Here is a 22,560-nt window from a genome sequence, read left to right on the forward strand (position 1 = left end):
AAGTTTTATTTCTTATATCACAGTCCAATCTGCTATTCCGTGGGTGATCTTCCACATGCTGATTTGGGGGCCCAGGCTCCTCCCGTCTGGTGGCTCTGCTATCCCTGAGTCCCCAGGGTCCTTTCCTGAGTCCTCTACACCCAACCAGGAGACCAGGGGAGAGACAGAGAGTGTGGCAAGCACACACCCACACTTTTTTCTCTCCTTTTATCATGGTAAATATGTAGGTAACAAAACATTTGCCATCTCAACAATCTTCTCAGGTACAGTTCAGCGACGTTAAATGCGTATGTCGTGTTCAACCATCATCATTCCCGAATTTTTCCATCACTCTTGGCAGAAGCTCAGCGCCTCCTAAGTGTTGGAGAACACACCCATCCTTAACTTCCTGGGCCTGGAGGGAATGTGCATCACTTCCACTCACATTCTATTGGAGAGAACAAGTCACATGACCTCCTGTAGCTTTGAGAAGCCTAGGGAAGGCCCCTCCTTTCTGATAGCTAAGCCTTGGTTACTGGGGCCATCTTGACAGGCCTTCCTCCTTTCCTTGGGGAGAGGCGTCTCCCAGAATCCCAGACATGTCACATGATTGCACATGGAGGCCCATCCGGTGTTGATGCATCCAGCATCTCATTGCTTAGACAGCCTCAGGCACGCAGGGAGCCCAGATAGTCACCCCCACATGGCTCTCTGTGAAACCAAAATGCTCATCACACGTGTTGCTTAGTGAGGGCGCTGTGGTCCTCCTCCACCCCGGCCCAGTCAAAAGAGCAGTTCTTCGGGCTGGCCAGAGAAGGGACAGCGCAGCCTAGTAGCTGGGCAGCCTAGCAGCTCTTTTGAGGGCCATCTCTAGGCTCTCAGCTCTGCCCTCGTAGCACAAAACAGCCGTAGACAATACAAAAACAAATGGGTGTATTCAGCCTGTCTGTCCAGCATTGTCATTAAATTAAAAAATTAAATTTATTTACAAAATAAAATTTTGTAAACTTTATTTACAAAAACAGCCAGTCTGTCGGTTCAGATTTGATTTGACCCACAGGCTGTAGTTTGCTGACCCCTGGTTAAATAAAAGATACTATTTAAAATTTAAAATAATATAGGGTCGCTATGAGTCGGAATTGACTCGACGGCACTGGGTTGCTGAGTATTTAAAATTATTTTCACTCATTTGTTTTTACACTTTACAAATATTACCTCTGGGGGTTGGCCTTGCCACCGCAGTTGGGAGGTGTGTGTAAGGGAAGATGTGTGCACTTCGATGACAGCCCAGGGAAGGACTGGAGCCGGTCGACCAAGGGCAATCTGGCTTCTGGCTGCTTCCTGGGGGCGCCAGGATCTGTGTCCTCTCCAAATTCACTCCCTGACTAAAGGGAAGTTCTCTGAAAAACCACCAGGTGGTGCTGTCGGACCCTGAGGTGCGGTTGCTGGCCCACTAACAACAACAACAAAAAACCCAAACCCCTTGCATCATGTCTATTCTGACCTACAGTGATCCTATGGGACAGAGTAGAACTGCGCCACAGGGTTTCCAAGGCTGTAATCTTTACAGACGCAGACTGCCCATCTTTCTCCCCCGGGAGCGGCTGGTGGGCTGTGCACTTAACCACTGAGCCATCAGGGTTCCATTCTTGGCCTGGCTTTGCCACCCATTTGCTGTGTGGCTTTGAATCTCAATTTCTTCATTTATGAAATGAGGTTAGATTAGAAAGTGGTGAAAATGTGGACTTTGGAGGCAGACCGACTTGGATTTGAATTCCTGACTCTACCAGGGCCACATTATGACTTTTGGGGATCCTAGGCACTTTTGCCTTCATGGATGAGCCCCTTCCTCCATAAAAAATATTAGAATTATGTTTGACAACTGCATTGACGTAAAGACAAGTATATTAATATTGGGGAGCCCTGTGATGCAATGGTTTAAATGCTCGGCTGCTAACAAAAAGGTTGGCTATTTGAACCCACTCAGCAGCTCCTTGGGAGAAAGATTTGGTGATCTGCTCTGTCAACATCACAGCCTAGAAAGCCCTATGGGACAGTACCGCTCAGTCACATGGGATCACTATGAGTCAAAATCGACTTGGTGTACATGACAACAACATGTTAATATTATATAGTACATTTTTTCCTTGAACTTAAAAATTCATTTTTTTCCCTCTGATTTTGAAAGAAATTAAAAAATTCTGTTGGTCCTTAAAAGTACTATGAGCCTAAGTACTGTGCCTACTATACTTAATGCATAAGTTGGCCCTAGGTTCCCATACTTACTAGCTGTGTGACCTTGGGCAAATTGCTTAACTTCTCTGGGCCTTACTTTCCTCGTCTATAAAATGGAGATGACAACAGAACCTGCCTCTTCGTCTGTGGTTGGAATTAAGTGGGATAGTGTCTGCCATGCCTTCTTGGAACACAGCCTGGCACCGAGCACGTCTTGGCAAATGGCAAAAAAAAAAAAAAAACAACTAGTTTTTATTATTATTTTCTTTAAGGATCTTTTCAGCTCTAACCTCTATGAATCTATCTTAGAACAAGCAGGAATCTTGAAGTAAATAAGTCAGAAAAACAAAAGGAAGCTTTTGGGGGGCGGGGTTTGATGACGGAAGGAAGCGTCTCCCCCAGAGAACAGCGAGTCAGAAGAAGGAGTTCTTGAAAATGAATAAGACTTGTTCCTTTCTGCCACCCAAGAGCTCCAGGGAGGCAGGAACATGGGCTTGGCCACCCAGACGGAACCTGAGCAAGCTGGACGATGTGTCAGGCGGGGGCACGAGAGGTGTGTGTGTTTGAGAGACACGGAAACAATTGTCTTAGAGGGGGGAGGTTTGCATGGAGTTTTGAAGGCCCTGCAAGCTTTAGACCTGAGGGGAGAGGTCGTTATGCTCAGAGGGAACTGGGTCAAGGAGGGGAGGGGAGCCCTAGGCAGAGGGAACACCATGTGCAAAGGCCTGAAGGCAGGAATATGGAGGGCAAGTTCAAGGGACCACAATGAGGTTTACCTTCAGCTGTTTTTTTGTTGTTGTGTTGAGAATATACACACCAAAACATAGACCAATTCAACAATTTCCACACGTACAATTCAGTGACATTGATCACTTTCTTCGAGTTGTGCAACCATTCTCACCCACCTTTTTGAGTTGTTTCTCCCCCATTAACATAAACTCACTGGCCCCTAAGCTTCCTGTCTAATCTTTCAAGTTGCTGTGTCAATATGATCCCATATAACCAAAACCAAATCCATTGGATTCCAACTCAAAGCAACCCTATCAAACAAAGTAGAATGGCCCCATGGAGTTTCCGAGGAGCGCCTGGTGGATTCAAACTGCCGACCTTTTGGTTAGCAGCCATAGCTCTTAACCACTACGCCACCAGGCTTTCCTGATCCTGTGTAGGTCATTCTTAAAAGAGCACAAAGCTCAAGGCAGACATTCTTTACTAGTTAAGCTAAACTTTTAAGATGACTTCAGGGGATATTTTTGGTTTAAGGTTCAAAGATTATCTTAGGGCAGTAGTTTCGGAGGTTCATCCAAACTTCATTGTGCCAGGATATCTGGAGTCCGTGAGAATTTGAAATTCTGCTCTGCATTTTCCCCAATGGGTTTAGCTGGGTTTTAAGGTTTTAGTTTTTGTGTCCCCGGTACTTTTCTGTTTTGCATCATTCAAATCTTTGAGAAATTTTAACATGCCAGAGGGCGCCTGTTTATTCTTAATAAAACAATGACATAGGTTGAACTTTGTAAGTTAGGTGTTTCCACATGGAAGGGTTTCTAAAAGAAAAATTACAAGAATTCTACTACCCAACGTTTGCTGCCTTTGGTTCAAATACATTCTTTCTTAAAAAAAGAAAGATTACTCTTGGAGGCTATTGCCTTTACTCCAGATGGCACAGCCAGTGTCCCTGTGTTTAATTAATTTAATGAAAATGTCTGACTAAGAAGATGCAGCTCTGCCTTCTGGAGGCTGGAGGCTGGGAAGTGGGCAGACACTGGGTAGGTAACTGTACTGGTGACGAGGCTGAGGAAGGGGAAGTACAGGACACCAGGGGAAGATGTGACTGAGGGTCCCAAAACAGACTGGGGGCTGATCAGGAGGCCTCCCTCCTTGAGGAAAGTTTCAGCTGAGTTTTGAGGAAGGAGATGTTAGCTAAGTGAATGGAAGAGAAGAGAGATCCAGGAGGAATAGTATGCTCAAAGGCACAGAGGCATGGAGAATGGAGGAACTAAATGGTGTGGTAAGAGTCTACAGAGTGGTGGAAATGGGGTTGGAAATGTAAATGAAAGCCCGGGAACACAGGGGCCTGTAGGCCATGGTAAGGCATTGGGTTTTCATCCAGGGAGAAACGGGGAGCCACTGAGGGTTTTAGGCAGGTGAAGAGGTTTCATGAGGGGGGTGGGATTTGCATTTTAGAATACTCCCTCTAGTTGTTAGGAGATCAGATTGGAATGGACAAGAGTGGGAGCAGTGGACCAGTGAGGCGGCTGCTGATGTCATCATACAAGAAGTGGTGACTGGACCAGGGAGGCCACATTTGCCCTTGGCCCCACGAGGCCTGGTTTTTGTCTGCAGCTTTGTTTTACCCACTTGCAGGCTTAGAAAACCAAGCAACCATTCAGCTGTTGTACCATCATGGGCACTTGCTGCTTCCCAACCTGTTTCACAGAAGAATCGAGTGGGTGTGTACACGTGTATGTGTCTGTGTATATGTGTGCGTGCATACACACACATCCTCACGCACACATCCTTATTCTCTTGAATTCTTTTAGTTTTACTTAATTTCAGTACCTTTTCTGAATCCAAAGCTTGAAGCCATGAGGCCAGGGGTTCCATGGGACCATGGTGACCCACTCTTCTTTGAAGATGTGGCCTGTGGGTAAGTGACACAGGAATGCTGGCTCTCATTGTGGCCTCTGCCTTTGGGACCATTTGGGTGCCTAACTGGGAGACTCTGCAGCTGATGCAAGTATGAGCTTCTCAGCAGCTGTGCTTCCACCCACACACCCTCCTGGGCCTGGTGACTTTTCTCCTTCTAGAAGAAATGAGGGACATGACCTCCGGTTTGTCACATTTTCTTGGTTTCTAGGGTGGCTATACTGGAGAAGCCCCCTCCACTCTTGGCAGGGACAAAGTAAAGAGCACCAGGGGGGTGTTTCTGTGTTTCAGGCAAGAAAGACATGTGGGCATGGAAGAAGAAATAACAATGGCTGGAAGCAGAGGTGTCTTCATTTCCCAAGGCTCACTTGCCAAAATACTTGGCTGTGGTGAATGATGAAGAAATGGAACCTTGGCAAAAATTCATTCTAAATGAGAGCAATATGTACCCAAAGACTTAAGTGGCCTACCTTTTGACCACACAAGTCCTGCTAATAAAAATATAGCTTCCATTTGTTGAGTGCTTACTAGGTGCTCAGAATTTTACTTGCATTAGTTAATTTGAATGTTACCTATAAGTTGATTCATTTATTGTCTCCATTTTACAGATCAGGAAACTGAAGGTAAGTAATCTGCTCGAGGTCCCACAGCTAGCAGGTGGTACAGAATATGGCCCCAAAGCCAGCCTGTATCTTTATACTTACACAGGAACAGGAGCTGTTGTTGTTGTTAGGCGCTGCTGAGTTGCTTCTGACTCATAGTGACCCCATGTACAACAGAATGAAACACTGCCCAGTCCTGAGCCACCCTCACACTCGTCGTGCTTGAGTCCATTGTTGCAGCCACTGTGTCAATCCATCTCATTGAGGGTCTTCCTCTCTTTTGCTGACCCTGCACTGTACCAAGCATGATATCCTTCTCCAGGCACTGGTCCCTCCTGATAACATGCCCAGAATATATGAAATGTAGTCTCGCCATCCTTGCTTCTAACGAGCATTCTGGCTGTACTTCTTCCAAGACAGATTTGTTCGTTCTTCTGGCGGTGCATGGTGTATTCAATATTCTTTGCCAACACCACAATTCAAAGGCATCAATTTTTCTTCTGTTACCCTTATTCATTGTCCAGCTTTCACATGCATATGAGACAATTGAAAATACCATGGCTTGGGTCAGGGGCAGCTTAGTCCCCAAAGTGACATCTTTGCTTTTTAACACTTTAAAGAGGTCTTTTGTAGCAGATTTACCCAATGCAATACATCCTTTGATTTCTTGACTGCTGTTTTCATGGGTGTTGATTATAGATACAGGTAAAATGAAATCCTGGACAACTTCAATCTTTTCTCCGTTTATTGCTCATCATCAACAAGCGCTTCGAGTCCTCTTCACTTTCAACCAGCAGAGTTGTGTCATCTACATATCGCAGGTTGTTAATGAGTCTTCTTCCAATCATGATGCCGCATTCTTCTTCAAGTAGCCCAGCTTCTTGGATTATTTGCTCAGCATCCAGATTGAATAAGTATGGTGAAAGGCTACGGCCCTGACGCACACTTTTCCTGACTTTAAACCACACAGTATCCTCTTGTTTTGTTTGAACGGTTCCTCTTGGTCTAAGTACAGGTTCCTCAGAGCACAATTAAGTGTCCTGGAATTCCCATTCTTCACAATGTTATCCTTAATTATGGATAAGAAGGAACAGGAGAATGTTTTTAAATGTGGGCCTCAAATCACTTGCGTTGGAATCACCTGGGGTGAGGAGGATCTTGTTAAAAAGCAAGTTCTTACATTTCACAACATGGAGGAACCTGGAAGGCATTATGCTGAGTGAAATGAGTCAGTTGCAAAAAGACAAATATTGTGTAAGACCACTATTATAAGAACTTGAGAAATAGTTTAAACTGAGAAGAAAACATTCTTTTGTGGTTATGAGAGGGGGGAGGGAGGGAGGGTGGGAGAGGGGCATTCACTAATTAGATAGTAGATAAGAACTACTTTAGGTGAAGGGAAAGACAGCACATAATACAGGGGAGGTCAGCACAATTGGACTAAACCAAAAGCACAGGAGTTTCCTGAATAAACTGAATGCTTCAAAGGCCAGCGTAGCAGGGGCAGAGGTCTGGGGACCATGGTTTCAGGGGACATCTAAGTCAATTGGCATAATTTATTAAGAAAACATTCTGCATCCCACTTTGAAGAGTGGTGTCTGGGGTCTTAAACGCTAGCAAGCAGCCATCAATTGGTCTCAACCCACCTGGATCAAAGGAGAATGAAGAACACCAAGGACACAAGGTGATTATGAGCCCAAGAGGCAGAAAGGGCCACATGAACCAGCGACTACATCATCCTGAGGCCAGAAGAAATAGATGGTGCCCGGCTACAACCGATGACTGCCCTGACAGGGAACACAACAGAGAACCCCTGAGGGAGCAGGAGAGCAGTGGGATGCAGACCCCAAATTCTCATAAGACCAGACTTAATGGTCTGAGACTAGAGGGACTCTGGTGGTCATGGTCCCCAGACCTTCTGTTGGCCCAGGACAGGAACCATTCCTGAAGCCAACTCTTCAGACATGGATTGGACTGGACAGTGGGTTGGAGAGGGATGCTGGTGAGCAGTGAGCTTCTTGGATCAGGTGGACACTTGAGACTATGTTGGCATCTCCTGCCTGGAGGGCAGATGAGAGAGTGGAGGGGGTTAGAAGCTGGCAAAATGGACATGAAAAGAGAGAGTGGAGGGAGAGAGCGGGCTGTCTCATTAGGGGGAGAGTAATTGGGAGTGTGTAGCAAGGTGTATATGGGTTTTTGTGTGAGAGACTGACTTGATTTGTAAACTTTCACTTAAAGCACAATAAAAATTATTTTAAAAAAAAAAAAAGCAGGTTCTTGGGCTCCACCCCAAATCACCTGAGACAGACTCTGAAGGCCTGGGGATCTGTATGTTAACGGGTTCCCTGGGATTCTGGTGCACACTAAGTTTGAGTCGCTCTGGACAGAGCATCTCTGGGGTGCTTTCCAGGGTGCACACAGCCAAGGGACATATCCCGTCTCCAAAGGTCACAGGAATTCCTTGTGTCGGCCAGGCCAAGTGACCCACAGGGATAAGAGGACTTTTGCGAGTCCATTAAGCTCCGGACAGTGAGAAGACCAGCTCAGTTCTTGCGTGCTGGCAGCCTTTGCACAGGATAGGTGCTGTCGGGTGCCTGTCCCTCGAGTCACCTGACTGTGTGTAGGAACAGTGGAATGAGCCGCTGCCGAGGAAGCTGCAGGGGTGGCAGGAGCAGGTCAGAGCCACAACCAGCTCGTCCAGCGTCTGGTTCAGCTTCCCTGCCTTCCCATCCAACACACAGTCCCAAGCCCAGCAGCCAGGGCTTTCTCCCAGCCGTGTCAGCCACGGAGCTTTGTGCATGGGACAGAAGGATGGTCCTCTCCTTCCAGAATAAGTTCATTTGTAAATTGCATCCTTGGCCATTTTGGACCTTGGGAACTGGAATGTTTCTTGGGACAGCGAGCCTGGCCTCAGAAGAGGGGGCGACAGAAATCTCAGCAGCCTTGACGCCCTCCACCCTGCCCTCAACAAGGCCTCCGAGGTTAGTTGGGTGCCTGGGGAAGATGGTTTCCTCCTGCTTAAGCAGGGCCCTGCTTTTGATCTTATTCCCTCAGTCAGATGCCACATAATCTTAAATACCAAGCTGATGGTCTCTTTTTCTTGTATCGAAAGTCACAGGGTCTGAGAAGTAAGGAGAAATAAGCGAGGATTGGGACCGTGCATATGGTAGACTCTATTTATTAAGGTTGCATATGGTGCTGTTCATGCACAGGCTCTGGGGAAGATTACATAAGCTGGTACGAGGGGTTGCTCACGAAAAAGGAAACTAGGGGGTGGGGCCAGGCTGTGGCGTTCTTTCGCCTGCTTTTTCTTTAGTAAAAAAATCAAAACCCAATCAGTCGCCGTCCAGTCGACCCTGACTCGTGGCGACCCACGTGTTCAGAGTTGAACCGCTCCACAGGGTTTTCAAGGCCGGGACCTTTCCGAAGCAAATCACCAGGCCTTTCTTCAGAGGTGCCTCTGGGTGGGTTTGAACTGCTAACTGCTTGCATATTTTGCCAGCCATGTTCACGTATGGCTCAAACAAAGAAACAATATAAGGGAAAACAAAGCAAAGCAAACAAAATGGGTATCTCGGATACAGGTAAAATGGTGCCCTGTTGCTAGTCTCCTACGAGCCTCTTTTGTTGAAGAAATATAACAAAATTCCTGAGTCCTTGCCAGCCAGCTGGGCTTTTGTCACAGGGGATCCCCCCCCCAAAAAACCCAGTGCCATCAAGTTGATTCCGACTCATGGCAACCCTACAGGACAGAGTAGAACTGCCCTATAGAGTTTCTGAGGAGCGCCTGGCGGATTCAAACTGCCGACTCTTTGGTTAGCAGCCGTAGCACTTAACCACTATGCCACTAGGGTTTCCCACAGGGGACCCCCAGGAGCCCTAATACTGGCCCTGGTGTGGGGAATGACACAATAGAGGAATGGTGTATGCGGAGGCCAAGGGACACCTCATCCAGGCTTCCAGGATGGGGTGGTGTATGTGGGATGGCCAAAGCCTGGAGGGAGGGAGAGATGACATGGGGGTGTGTAAGAGGAAGTCCTGCTGGAGGGGCGGCTGGTGGGAGGGGAGGGGGGCTGAGATGCCAGGTATAGAGACCCTCGTGGGTTTTCAAAGACTCGGGGCTCCATCTGGGCTGGGATGGGAGCCCTGCAGGACTTATAAGCAGAGGATGAGGTGGGGTAGGTTGTGGTCAGAACAGTATTTCAAAGGATGACACTGATGGTTACTGGGCTCGCTGAGGTGGAGGAGGACAATTTAGAGGTGGTGGGAGTGGCCTTTATCTTTCATCCTGTGAGGCACGATGGGATGTGACCTCAGACAGGAGGGGGCAGACCCCTAAAATAGTTAGTGACCCCCAAACCACTGGGTGTCGTTGGGGCCTTGGCGTTTTCTGGTTGTTTCCGGTAGAACAGGATCCTCTTGTGAAGACAGAAGGTATAAGCCCATCTTCCTCCTCCACCTCACAGGGCAGGGCTGAGCGGTGGGCCTGACGGTGGCAGCGACAGCTGACGGGGCTCTACCTCAGGGTGTGCAGACCATCATTTTGGACTGTGAAAGTCCCCATTTGGTTTGCTTTTGGACAATTCAGGGGAGGTATGGGCCCTGGGAGGGCTGGTAGAAGACTCTCCACCCAATTTGGTTCAAGTGGGATTAAATTCAAGTTGAAAAATGAAAGCGGTCAGACTAGTCTTTTTCCTGAGTGTGGGGACCAGTTCACATTTGTTAAAGCTGTTTATTCAGAGGCAGGAAATGGGTAATAAAATGGTGCTCTTGTATCTAGGAGCTTTTGGCCTTTTTTTTCTTCTTTGGAGAGACTGATTTTTTGCTGTTGGTGATGGCCCTTGAAGACTGTAGTTTAAATTCAACCGGAAAGTGGTCGCTGATATTCAGGGCCTGCAAGGAGAAAAAGGAGATAGCTTTGGGAATTAGGAGATGCCTGGGGATTATTTATGGGCCAAATGCTCTCATTTTAGTATTGAACAAATTCAGGCTAAGGGAGGAAATATGTCACCGACATCTTTCAAAGTCACCCAACGGTGCACAGTGGTGAGCATTGTGCCTGTACCAGCTCAATCAGAAATGTAGGCAGGAGCTCAAACCAGAGAATCACAGGCATTGACACTCGAGGTCCAATGGCCCAATGTTGTGTTTTCAGTGGTAACGTCATAGGGTGACACCAATACATCTTCCCAAGATAATAGCACGGAAAGACAAGATGGCAGCCTTACCTCCTCTTCAGACAACTCATACGCTTTCTGGAAGTTGAAGATGCTGTTTGAGTTGGGAACAACAGAGCTGATGATCTGTCCTCTAAGAACGATCCTGGAGCAAGGGGAGAGGAGACAGTCGTGTTAGTCTACCCACCAATTTCTAAGGTAAATCAACGTCTATGTTTGGCAGCTGGAATTGGCTGAGCCTCTGGCCCTGGCCCTTTCAGTATCCCTGGGTGGTGCAAATGGTTTGTTTTTGGCTACTAACTGAAAGGTTGGCCATTCGAATCCACCCAGTAGCACCACAGAAGGAAGGCCCAGTGATCTGCTTCCATAAAGATTACAGCCAAGAAAAGCCTACAGAACGCTTCTACTCTGTCACACATGGGGTTGCCGTGAGTTGGAACTGACTTGACGTCAACAAGTTTGTCTTTTTTCTGCCCGTTTTCATGTGGTGCTGTAGACCTGGGTTAGCTACTAACCTACAGAGCAGAGCCAAAGATTGCTAAATAGGACTAGTCCCTGCCATGCCCCTATGGGCACCAGACCAGTGTTTCCCAGTATGGCCAGATATTCCTGGTGGTATAAGAGAAGATTTTACATGACATGTGAACACCACTTGTTATGAATTTAATTGTGTCCCCCAAATAGATAAGTCATCTATGAACATGACCTTGTTTGGAAATAGCGTCTTTGAAGATGCTAATAGTTTAGTTAACATGCGATCATACTAGGGTAGGGTGGGTCCTAATCCAATGTGAGCGGTATCCCAGTGGCATCACTAGGGAGTTCAGGGGGTGTGGACTGCACCAGGTGACACTGTCAGAGGGGGTGACACCAAAATGACTCTCTTTAAAATTTTTGTGCAGTGTTTCAGCAGAAATTTATTATTTTGTATTAAAATATCCCTGTAGTTAGTTACAACAAGAACATCTTTCATAAGCCCAGCTTACATGTATCAATATACCTACAAGGCTAAAACCCTGCTTATTTACATCTAATACCCTCCCGTCAGAACAGACATTATTACCCAGTTATAATGGCGTTTCAGATCACGTGGTTTTGCCTGCATGGCTACAACTTACGCACTGTTGTTTTCATTACTGCTGGTGTTTAAGATTTACGAGTAACATTAATAGAAAAAACATTACTAAGGATTCTGTTTGGTCTGGTACGGGAGGAAGTCCATGGCGGGGGGTGACATCATGAGTTACTGTACTGGGTGACACCAACCCTAGTGAGGCCACTGTGGTATCCTTATAAAGGAGGAAAAGAGACACAGAGCCAGAAAGAAGGACACAGCCATGTGAAGATACATCTACAAGCCTAGGAATGCCTTGGGGTACCAGAGCTGGGAGAGACAAGAAAGGATATTCTCCTCAAGATTTCAGGAGCATGGCCCAGCCAACATGTTGATTTGGATCTCAACCCTCCAGAACTATAAGACAATAAATTTCAGTTCTTATAAGCTACCTGCTTTGTGGTACGTAGTCATGGCATCTCCAGGAGTCCAAGGTACTACCTCACCCAACCAGGACTTGCATACTGAGAATGTCGTTCCTTTTCTATTTTTCAATTTTCCTGATTAGGTCATGGAGAAGCTCTCAGATAGGAGCTGGCTTGTCTTTATATCTACCTGGGGGAGCCCTGGAGGCGCAGTGGTTAAGAGCATGGCTGTTAACCAAAAGGTTGGCATTTTGAATCTACCAGCTGCTTCTTAGAAACCCTATGGGGCAGTTCTACTCTGTCCTATAGGGTCACTGTGACTCAACGGCTATGGGTTTGGTTTGGTTTTTGGTTAAGCTCCCACCTGACACAGAGAAAGCAGGCCACCACCTCCGAGCATTCTGCAGGCAAGAGAACTAAGGTAGAATTTACCATTGTTCGGTTTTCACCAAGTTTATTTTCACCTTTAATTTATGGTGAGTGATAATGTTTTCTGACTGACTTATTATGAAGTTTCATTTAAAAATTAATTTGTTTCAGTAGGGAATGAATGGATTTAAAGAAAAGCATAAAGAAGAACGACAGTGCAGCTAGTACACGGTGCTGACAACAAGTGGGAGCATGGTACTCAAGTGACTGGGGTTTTGGGAACACAGACTCAAAAGCGTCACAAGGGGGGTGATAGAGTCTGGTCTGTGTGGCCCCAACCAACTGATGGAGAATGACAAGGAGAGCCACACAGCAATGTCATGAGTACCCACCAGGTTTTCCCTGGTTCTGTTTTGGGTCCCAAGGAGCCCTAGTGGAGCAGTGGTTAAAGTGCTCAGCTGCTAACCAAAAGGTTGATTGTTCAAGCCCACCAGTAGCTCTGTAAGAGAAAGATGTGGCAGTCTGCCCCTGTAAAGATTACAGCCTTGGAAACCCTATGGGGCAGTTCTTCTCTGTCCTATAGGGTCACTGTGAGTCAGGATTGACTTGACAGCAATGGGTTTGGTTTTTGGTTTCCCATGTTTGCTATCTACACCACTGTGGTTAACTTTGAACTGAACCAAAAAGCAAGCTCCTCACATCAGGTTGGGAATGTGCTCAAATTGTTCTTTGAGTCCCAGATAGCAAAGAACACCGTCATTGAATACCCCCTCGCCCCAGTGTCTGACTTCCTCGAGTTATGTGTGTGGTGGGTCCAACATCCAGGTTACCTGCTCTTGACCCTCATCCAGCTACGAGTGTACTTTCTGTAAATCTTAAACTGCTCTAAAAAGTAAAAGTGCATTAAAAAAAATCACATGTAATCCCACCATTCTCTGGCATACACCTGTATAGAATCAGGATCCTTTTAGTAAACACTTTTCTTTTTTTAACTATTTCCCCATCTGGCCTGATCTGGTGTGAACTTGTGGTTAACTCTTCTTCTGTGTCACTATTTTTGACCACCCCCGCTTGTTTGTCAGGGGAGGAGAATGGGCCCGAGGAGGGACATGACCTGCCCGAGGTCACACACTGGTGTGTGCAAGTGGACGAGTGGCCATCTCCACCACGGTGTGGGGGTGGGGAGAAGGAGGCAGTCTGGGAGCTGCTGAATCTCCTGTGACCTCCACCTTGATTCTGCAGTCCACACTCGGGGCTGTTTCCACTTTTGAGAGCTAGGGCAATGACTTCTGCAAAGGAAACAGCAGCCCCCGAAAGCTCTGAGGGGAACAAAGGAGGTCATAAACAAAGGGTGGAAATGAAAGCCAGACCTCAAAAGTTGAGAAGTGAAAACAACGTCCTATTGCAGATGGCCATCTCACGCCATCTCTGCAGCAGGGGCGGGTTCTGGGAACCAGGCCACCGTGGGACCGGGGCTCCTAGGGGATTCCCTGTCAGAGGTCTTTGCTGCGGGTGGGTAGGTCACTAGCGTTCCCACACTTCAGGTACAAGCTGTGTAGAAAACTGTTGCCGTTGAATCAATTCTGACTCATAGCAACCCTGTAAGGACAGAGTAGAACTGCCCCAAAGGGTTTCCAAGGAGCGGCTTGTGGATTCAAACTGTAGACCTTTTGGCTAGCAGCCGAACTCTTAACCACTGCGCCACAAAGATAGAAGTTGCTTAAAATCTCCAAAGAGCTCTTGCAAGTACAAGAGAATGTTGTTATTTACCCGTACTTGCATTTAGGATTTCATAAATACCCTTTCGGCCACTGGTCTCATTTTTTGGGGTCTTACCCTGAGGAAATTATAAATGTGTGCATAAAGGGCATAGACAGAATGTTCACTGCAGCAGTGTTTACGATAGCAAATCCCAGTGAATCCCAGCGTAAAGGACTGGGTGAGTAAACTGTGGGGTGTCTTGTGAAGGAATGATAACTGTACCGAGCATACGGAGCACTCATCCTATGTCAGGCCCTGTGCCGGCAGCACAGTTACCACATTTAATGTCTCCTCATTTAATCCTCACGTCCACAGGTGAAGTACTTGAACAGTTTCCATTTACAGGTGAGGAAACTCAAGCCCATAGAGCTTAAGTCTCATGGTCACAGACATAATAAGTGGTAGAGCCAGGATTTGAACCTAGGCGTGTCAGGCTCCAAAGCTTGTGTTCATCACTGCTCAGCCATGGGGCCACCATTGTACTAGATTGACTAGTGCTCCCCCAAGATCATGTCTACCTGGAACCTCAGAATATGACTTTATTTAGAAATAGGGTCTTTGCAGAGGTAATTAGGTAAGATGAGGTCATGCTGGATTAGAGCGGGCCTAGTCCAATAAAACTAGTGTCCTTATAAGAACAGAAACAGAGGGAGACATGACATGATAGTGAAGGTAGATACTAGAGTGATGTGAATGCCAAAGTGAAGGAATGCCAAAGATTGCTGGCAACTACCAGAAGCTAGGAAAAGGCAAGGAAGGATCCCTACCTAGAGCCTTCAGAGAGAACGTGGCCCTGCCAACACCTGTACTTTGGACTTCTAGCCTCCAGACTGTGAGACAATAAATTTCTGTTGTTTTAAGCCACCCAGTCTGTGGTGCTTTGCTTGACAGCTCTAGGAAACTAATAGAGCCATGTGGCTTAAACACTGCACATGTACCCAGTGGAGGGTCTTGAAATCTAATTACTGTTGCTCTCTGAGTGCCGTGGTAATGCTTCATCCACCCAGATGGGGCGCCCTTTCTAACACACACCAAGGCACTGCACAGGCCGGCAGGGGTCTCCCACGATGCCTCGTACCTGTCATATGCACAGTTGGTGCTCTCCTTGACTGTGGTGTCCTCTTGGTCCCCAATCAGCCAAACGAACCCAGGGTCGGTCCTCAGGCGAATGTTCCTCCAGGACTTCTTGGGGACATAGCTGCAGCCGGCATTGAAGTCACCCATGAAAATGAAATTCTGAAAGACACAATTTGGAACTGTCACCTGGTGGGTGTCACTGCAGAATAGTTTAGATTGAGTCTACTAGCAATGACTCCACCTCCCATACCCAGTGAACAAGGGGTCTTTCTTCATTTCTCTTTGCTGTTTAAAAGAAGAGGCCAGGAGGCGGAGCCAAGATGGCGGACTAGGCAGACGCTACCTCGGATCCCTCTTACAACAAAGACACGGAAAAACAAGTGAATCGATCACATACATAACAATCTACGAACCCTGAACAACAAACACAGATTTAGAGACGGAGAACGAACTAATACGGGGAGCAGCGATTGTTTCCAGAGCCTGGAGCCAGCGTACCAGTCAGGTACGGCACAAGCACAGAGACCTGCTCCACCCCCCTGAACTAACCCTGGGAGGGGGACCAGCCAGTTCCACGGGCGATGTGGGACGCAGCCGGTAGGAGAAGTCCCCGGGAGGCAGTGACTGGTCTGGGAGCAGAAAGAGCAGCATCCGAGCCGGGGAACCGTCCCGCAGGGATTTGGACTGGACGCAGGTATGCCATAAACACGGAGAGTTGCTCCACCCCCCTGAACTAACCCCGGGAAGGGGACCAGCTGGGCCGCGTGGGCGGCATGGGACGCAGCCGGTAGGAGAAGTCCCCGGGAGGCAGCGACTGGTATTGGAGCGGGGAGAACAGCGTCCCAGCCGGGACACTCGGTCACGGCACAAGCACGGGGAACTGCTCCATCCATCTGAACTAACCCCGGGAGGAGGCCCACCTGGTTCTCGGAGGCGGCACGGCCACACGGCTGGAGGGACGAGAAGTCCCCGGGAGGCAGCGACTGATTTTGGAGTCAAGAGTGCACTGTCCCAGTAGGGGAGCCTTGACGCTGGGCGTGGGGCTGGAAGCGGAGGATCTGACCGTGACTCCAGCGGGCCAGACCCCCCGGGGGCAATCTCCACACAGCCAGCACACATAGGCGACGCGCCCGCGGGAATCTCAGATATAATAGTCATTCCAAGCAAGACAAGCAACTCTGGCTATATTCTGAGGTGCTACTCTCCTATCTCTCTATTCCCTCCCCCACCCTCCCCAGGCGGCTTCATTAACATCTGAATAGCCTGAGCCAGAGGGAGAACTCTGATAGGGATCTGACTGCATTTTTTTTTTAGCGGATTTTCTGGAAAAACTAGTTTCCCAGTGATGGCTCGGAGACAACAATCCATATCAAACCACTTAAAGAAGCAGACCGTGACAGCTTCTCCAACCCCCCAAACAAAAGAATCAAAACCTTTCCCGAATGAAGATACAATCTTGGAATTATCAGATACAGAATATAAAAAACTAATTTACAGAATGCTTAATGAAATCACAAATGAAATTAGGATAACTGCAGAAAAAGCCAAGGAACACACTGATAAAACTGTTGAAGAACTCAAAAAGATTATTCAAGAACATACTGGAAAAATTAATAAGTTGCAAGAATCCATAGAGAGACAACATGTAGAAATCCAAAAGATTAACAATAAAATAACAGAATTAGACAACGCACTAGGAAGTCAGAGGAGCAGACTCGAGCAATTAGAATGCAGACTGGGACATCTGGAGGACCAGGGAATCAACACCAACATAGCTGAAAAAAAATCAGATAAAAGAATTAAAAAAAATGAAGAAACCCTAAGAATTATGTGGGACTCTATCAAGAAGGATAACCTGCAGGTAATTGGAGTCCCAGAACAGGGAGAGGGGACAGAAAACACAGAGAAAATAGTTGAAGAACTCCTGACAGAAAACTTCCCTGACATCATGAAAGATGAAAGGATATCTATCTAAGATGCTCATCGAACCCCATTTAAGATTGATACAAAAAGAAAAACACCAAGACACATTATCATCAAACTCACCAAAACCAAAGATAAACAGAAAATTTTAAAAGCAGCCAGGGAGAAAAGAAAGGTTTCCTTCAAGGGAGAATCAATAAGAATAAGTTCAGACTACTCAGCAGAAACCATGCAGGCAAGAAGGGAATGGGACGACATATACAGAACACTGAAGGAGAAAAACTGCCAGCCAAGGATCATATATCCAGCAAAACTCTCTCTCAAATAGGAAGGCGAAATTAAGATATTTACAGACAAACACAAGTTTAGAGAATTTGCAAAAACCAAACCAAAGCTACAAGAAATACTAAAGGATATTGTTTGGTCAGAGAACCAATAATATCAGATATCAGCACAACACAAGGTCACAAAACAGAACGTCCTGATATCAACTCAAATAGGGAAATCACAAAAACAAACAAATTAAGATTAATTAAAAAAAAATACACATAACAGGGAATCATGGAAGTCAATAGGTAAAAGATCACAATAATCAAAAAGAGGGACTAAATACAGGAGGCATTGAACTGCCATATGGAGAGTGATACAAGGCGATATAGAACAATACAAGTTAGGTTTTTACTTAGAAAAATAGGGGTAAATAATAAGGTAACCACGAAAAGGCATAACAACTCTATAACTCAAGATAAAAACCAAGAAAAACGTAACGACTCAACTAACATAAAGTCAAACACTATGAAAATGAGGATCTCACAATTTACTAAGAAAAACGCCGCAGCACAAAAAAGTATGTGGAAAAATGAAATTATCAACAACACACATAAAAAGGCATCAAAATGACAGCACTAAAAACTTATTTATCTATAATTACCCTGAATGTAAATGGACTAAATGCACCAATAAAGAGACAGAGAGTCACAGACTGGATAAAGAAACACAATCCATCTATATGCTGCCTACAAGAGACACACCTTAGACTTAGAGACACAAACAAACTAAAACTCAAAGGATGGAAAAAAGTATATCAAGCAAACAATAAGCAAAAAAGAAGAGGAGTAGCAATATTAATTTCTGACAAAATAGACTTTAGACTTAAATCCACCACAAAGGATAAAGAAGGACACTATATAATGATAAAAGGGACAATTGATCAGGAAGACATAACCATATTAAATATTTACGCACCCAATGACAGGGCTGCAAGATACATAAATCAAATTTTAACAGAATTGAAAAGCGAGATAGATACCTCCACAATTATAGTAGGAGACTTCAACACACCACTTTCGGAGAAGGACAGGACATCCAGTAAGAAGCTCAACAGAGACACGGAAGATCTAATTACAACAATCAACCAACTTGACCTCATTGACTTATACAGAACTCTCCACCCAACTGCTGCAAAATATACTTTTTTTTCTAGCGCACATGGAACATTCTCTAGAATAGACCACATATTAGGTCATAAAACAAACCTTTGCAGAGTCCAAAACATCGAAATATTACAAAGCATCTTCTCAGACCACAAGGCAATAAAACTAGAGATCAATAACAGAAAAACTAGGGAAAAGAAATCAAATACTTGGAAAATGAACAATACCCTCCTGAAAAAAGACTGGGTTATAGAAGACATCAAGGAGGGAATAAGGAAATTCTTAGAAAGCAACGAGAATGAAAATACTTCCTATCAAAACCTCTGGGACACAGCAAAAGCAGTGCTCAGAGGCCAATTTATATCAATAAATGCACACATACAAAAAGAAGAAAGAGCCAAAATCAGAGAACAGTCCCTACAACTTGAACAAATAGAAAGTGAGCAACAAAAGAATCCATCAGGCACCAGAAGAAAACAAATAATAAAAATTAGAGCTGAACTAAATGAATTAGAGAACAGAAAAACAATTGAAAGAATTAACAAAGCCAAAAGCTGGTTCTTTGAAAAAATTAACAAAATTGATAAACCATTGGCTAGACTGACTAAAGAAATACAGGAAAGGAAACAAATAACCCGAATAAGAAATGAGAAGGACCACATCACAACAGAACCAAATGAAATTAAAAGAATCATTTCAGATTATTATGAAAAATTGTACTCTAACAAATTTGAAAACCTAGAAGAAACGGATGAATTCCTGGAAAAACACTACCTACCTAAACTAACACATTCAGAAGTAGAACAACTAAATAGACCCATAACAAAAAAAGAGATTGAAACGGTAATCAAAAAACTCCCAACAAAAAAAAGCCCTGGCCCGGACGGCTTCACTGCAGAGTTCTACCAAACTTTCAGAGAAGAGTTAACACCACTACTACTAAAGGTATTCCAAAGCATAGAAAATGACGGAATACTACCCAACTCATTCTATGAAGCCACCATCTCCCTGATACCAAAACCAGGTAAAGACATTACAAAAAAAGAAAATTATAGACCTATATCCCTCATGAACATTGATGCAAAAATCCTCAACAAAATTCTAGCCAATAGAATCCAACAACACATCAAAAAAATAATTCACCCTGATCAAGTGGGATTTATACCAGGTATGCAAGGCTGGTTTAATATCAGAAAAACCATTAATGTAATCCATCACATAAATAAAAGACAAAAACCACACGATCTTATCAATTGATGCAGAAAAGGCATTTGACAAAGTCCAACACCCATTCATGATAAAAACTCTTACCAAAATAGGAATTGAAGGAAAATTCCTCAACATAATAAAGGGCATCTATGCAAAGCCAACAGCCAATATCACTCTAAATGGAGAGAACCTGAAAGCATTTCCCTTGAGAACGGGAACCAGACAAGGATGCCCTTTATCACCGCTCTTATTCAACATCGTGTTGGAAGTCTTAGCCAGGGCAATTAGGCTAGACAAAGAAATAAAAGGTATCCGGATTGGCAAGGAAGAAGTAAAGTTATCACTGTTTGCAGATGACATGATTATATACACAGAAAACCCTAAGGAATCCTCCAGAAAACTACTGAAACTAATAGAAGAGTTTGGCAGAGTCTCAGGTTATAAAATAAACATACAAAAATCACTTGGATTCCTCTACATCAACAAAAAGAACACCGAAGAGGAAATAACCAAATCAATACCATTCACAGTAGCCCCCAAGAAGATAAGATACTTAGGAATAAATCTTACCAAGGATGTAAAAGACCTATGCAAAGAAAACTACAAAGCTCTACTACAAGAAATTCAAAAGGACATACTTAAGTGGAAAAACATACCTTGCTCATGGATAGGAAGACTTAACATAGTAAAAATGTCTATTCTACCAAAAGCCATCTATACATTTAACTCACTTCCGATCCAAATTCCAATTTCATATTTTAAGGGGATAGAGAAACAAATCACCAATTTCATATGGAAGGGAAAGAAGCCCTGGATAAGCAAAGCACTACTGAAAAAGAAGAAGAAAGTGGGAGGCCTCACCTTACCTGACTTCAGAACCTATTATACAGCCACAGTAGTCAAAACAGCCTGGTATTGGTACAACAACAGACACATAGACCAATGGAACAGAATTGAGAACCCAGACATAGATCCATCCACGTATGAGCAGCTGATATTTGACAAAGGACCAGTGTCAATGAACTGGGGAAAAGATAGCCTTTTTAACAAATGGTGCTGGCATAACTGGATATCCATTTGCAAAAAAAGGAAACAGGACCCATACCTCACACCATGCACAAAAACTAACTCCAAGTGGATTAAAGACCTAAACATACAGACTAAAACGATAAAGATCATGGAAGAAAAAATTGGGACAACCCTAGGAGCCCTAGTACAAGGTATAAACAGAATACAAAACATTACCAAAAATGATGACGAGAAACCCGATAACTGGGAGCTCCTAAAAATCAAACACCTATGCTCATCTAAAGACTTCACCAAAAGAGTAAAAAGACCACTTACAGATTGGGAAAGAATTTTCAGCTATGACATCTCCGACCAGCGCCTGATCTCTAAAATCTACATGATTCTGTCAAAACTCAACCACAAAAAGACAAACAACCCAATCAAGAAGTGGGCAAAGGATATGAACACACATTTCACTAAAGAAGATATTCAGGCAGCCAACAGATACATGAGAAAATGCTATCGATCATTAGCCATTAGAGAAATGCAAATTAAAACTACGATGAGATTCCATCTCACACCAGCAAGGCTGGCATTAATCCAAAAAACACAAAATAATAAATGTTGGAGAGGCTGCGGAGAGATTGGAACTCTCATACACTGCTGGTGGGAATGTAAAATGGTACAACCACTTTGGAAATCTATCTGGCGTTATCTTAAACAGTTAGAAATAGAACTACCATACAACCCAGAAATCCCACTCCTCGGAATATACCCTAGAGATACAAGAGCCTTCATACAAACAGATATATGCACACCCATGTTTATTGCAGCTCTGTTTACAATAGCAAAAAGTTGGAAGCAACCAAGGTGTCCGTCAACGGATGAATGGGTAAATAAATTGTGGTATATTCACACAATGGAATACTACGCATCGATAAAGAACAGTGACGAATCTGTGAAACATTTCATAACATGGAGGAACCTGGAAGGCATTATGCTGAGCGAAATTAGTCAGAGGCAAAAGGACAAATATTGTATAAGACCACTTTTATAAGATCTTGAGAAATAGTAAACCTGAGAAGAACACATACTTTTGTGGTTACGAGGGGGGGAGGGAGGGAGGGAGGGAGAGGGTTTTTTATTGATCAATCAGTAGATAAGAACTGCTTTAGGTGAAGGGAAAGACAACACTCAATACATGGAAGGTCAGCTCAATTGGACTGGACCAAAAGCAAAGAAGTTTCTGGGATAAAATGAATGCTTCAAAGGTCAGCGGAGCAAGGGCGGGGGTCTGGGGAACATGGTTTGCGGGGACTTCTAAGTCAATTGGCAAAATAATTCTATTATGAAATCATTCTGCATCCCACTTTGAAATGTGGCATCTGGGGTCTTAAATGCTAACAAGCGGCCATCTAAGATGCAGCAATTGGTCTCAACCCACCTGGAGCAAAGGAAAATGAAGAACACCAAGGCCACACGACAACTAAGAGCCCAAGAGACAGAAAGGGCCACATGAACCAGAGACCTACATCGTCCTGAGACCGGAAGAACTAATTGGTGCCCGGCCACAATCGATGACTGCCCTGACAGGGAGCACAGCAGAGGACCCCTGAGGGAGCAGGAGATCAGCGGGATGCAGACCCCAAATTCTCATAAAAA

The 22,560-nt window shown here is 44.9% G+C and overlaps 1 protein-coding gene across 1 annotated transcript in view; it reads right to left on the reverse strand.

Moving 5' to 3' along the window:
• Positions 1 to 10,182: 10,182 nt before the first annotated feature.
• Positions 10,183 to 22,560, reverse strand: part of DNASE1L3 (deoxyribonuclease 1 like 3) — a 31,379-nt gene continuing 19,001 nt past the window's right edge. Inside the window, exons 6-8 of the mRNA XM_049862452.1 lie at positions 15,327 to 15,484; positions 10,691 to 10,784; positions 10,183 to 10,355 (exon numbers count right to left, since the gene is read on the reverse strand). Coding sequence (XP_049718409.1) covers positions 10,239 to 10,355; positions 10,691 to 10,784; positions 15,327 to 15,484 — 369 coding nt within the window. The 3' untranslated portion in view covers positions 10,183 to 10,238. The remainder of the gene's footprint in view (positions 10,356 to 10,690; positions 10,785 to 15,326; positions 15,485 to 22,560) is intronic.

The sequence above is a fragment of the Elephas maximus genome, chromosome 20 (genome assembly GCF_024166365.1).
Source record: "Elephas maximus indicus isolate mEleMax1 chromosome 20, mEleMax1 primary haplotype, whole genome shotgun sequence".
Lineage (NCBI taxonomy): Eukaryota > Metazoa > Chordata > Mammalia > Proboscidea > Elephantidae > Elephas > Elephas maximus.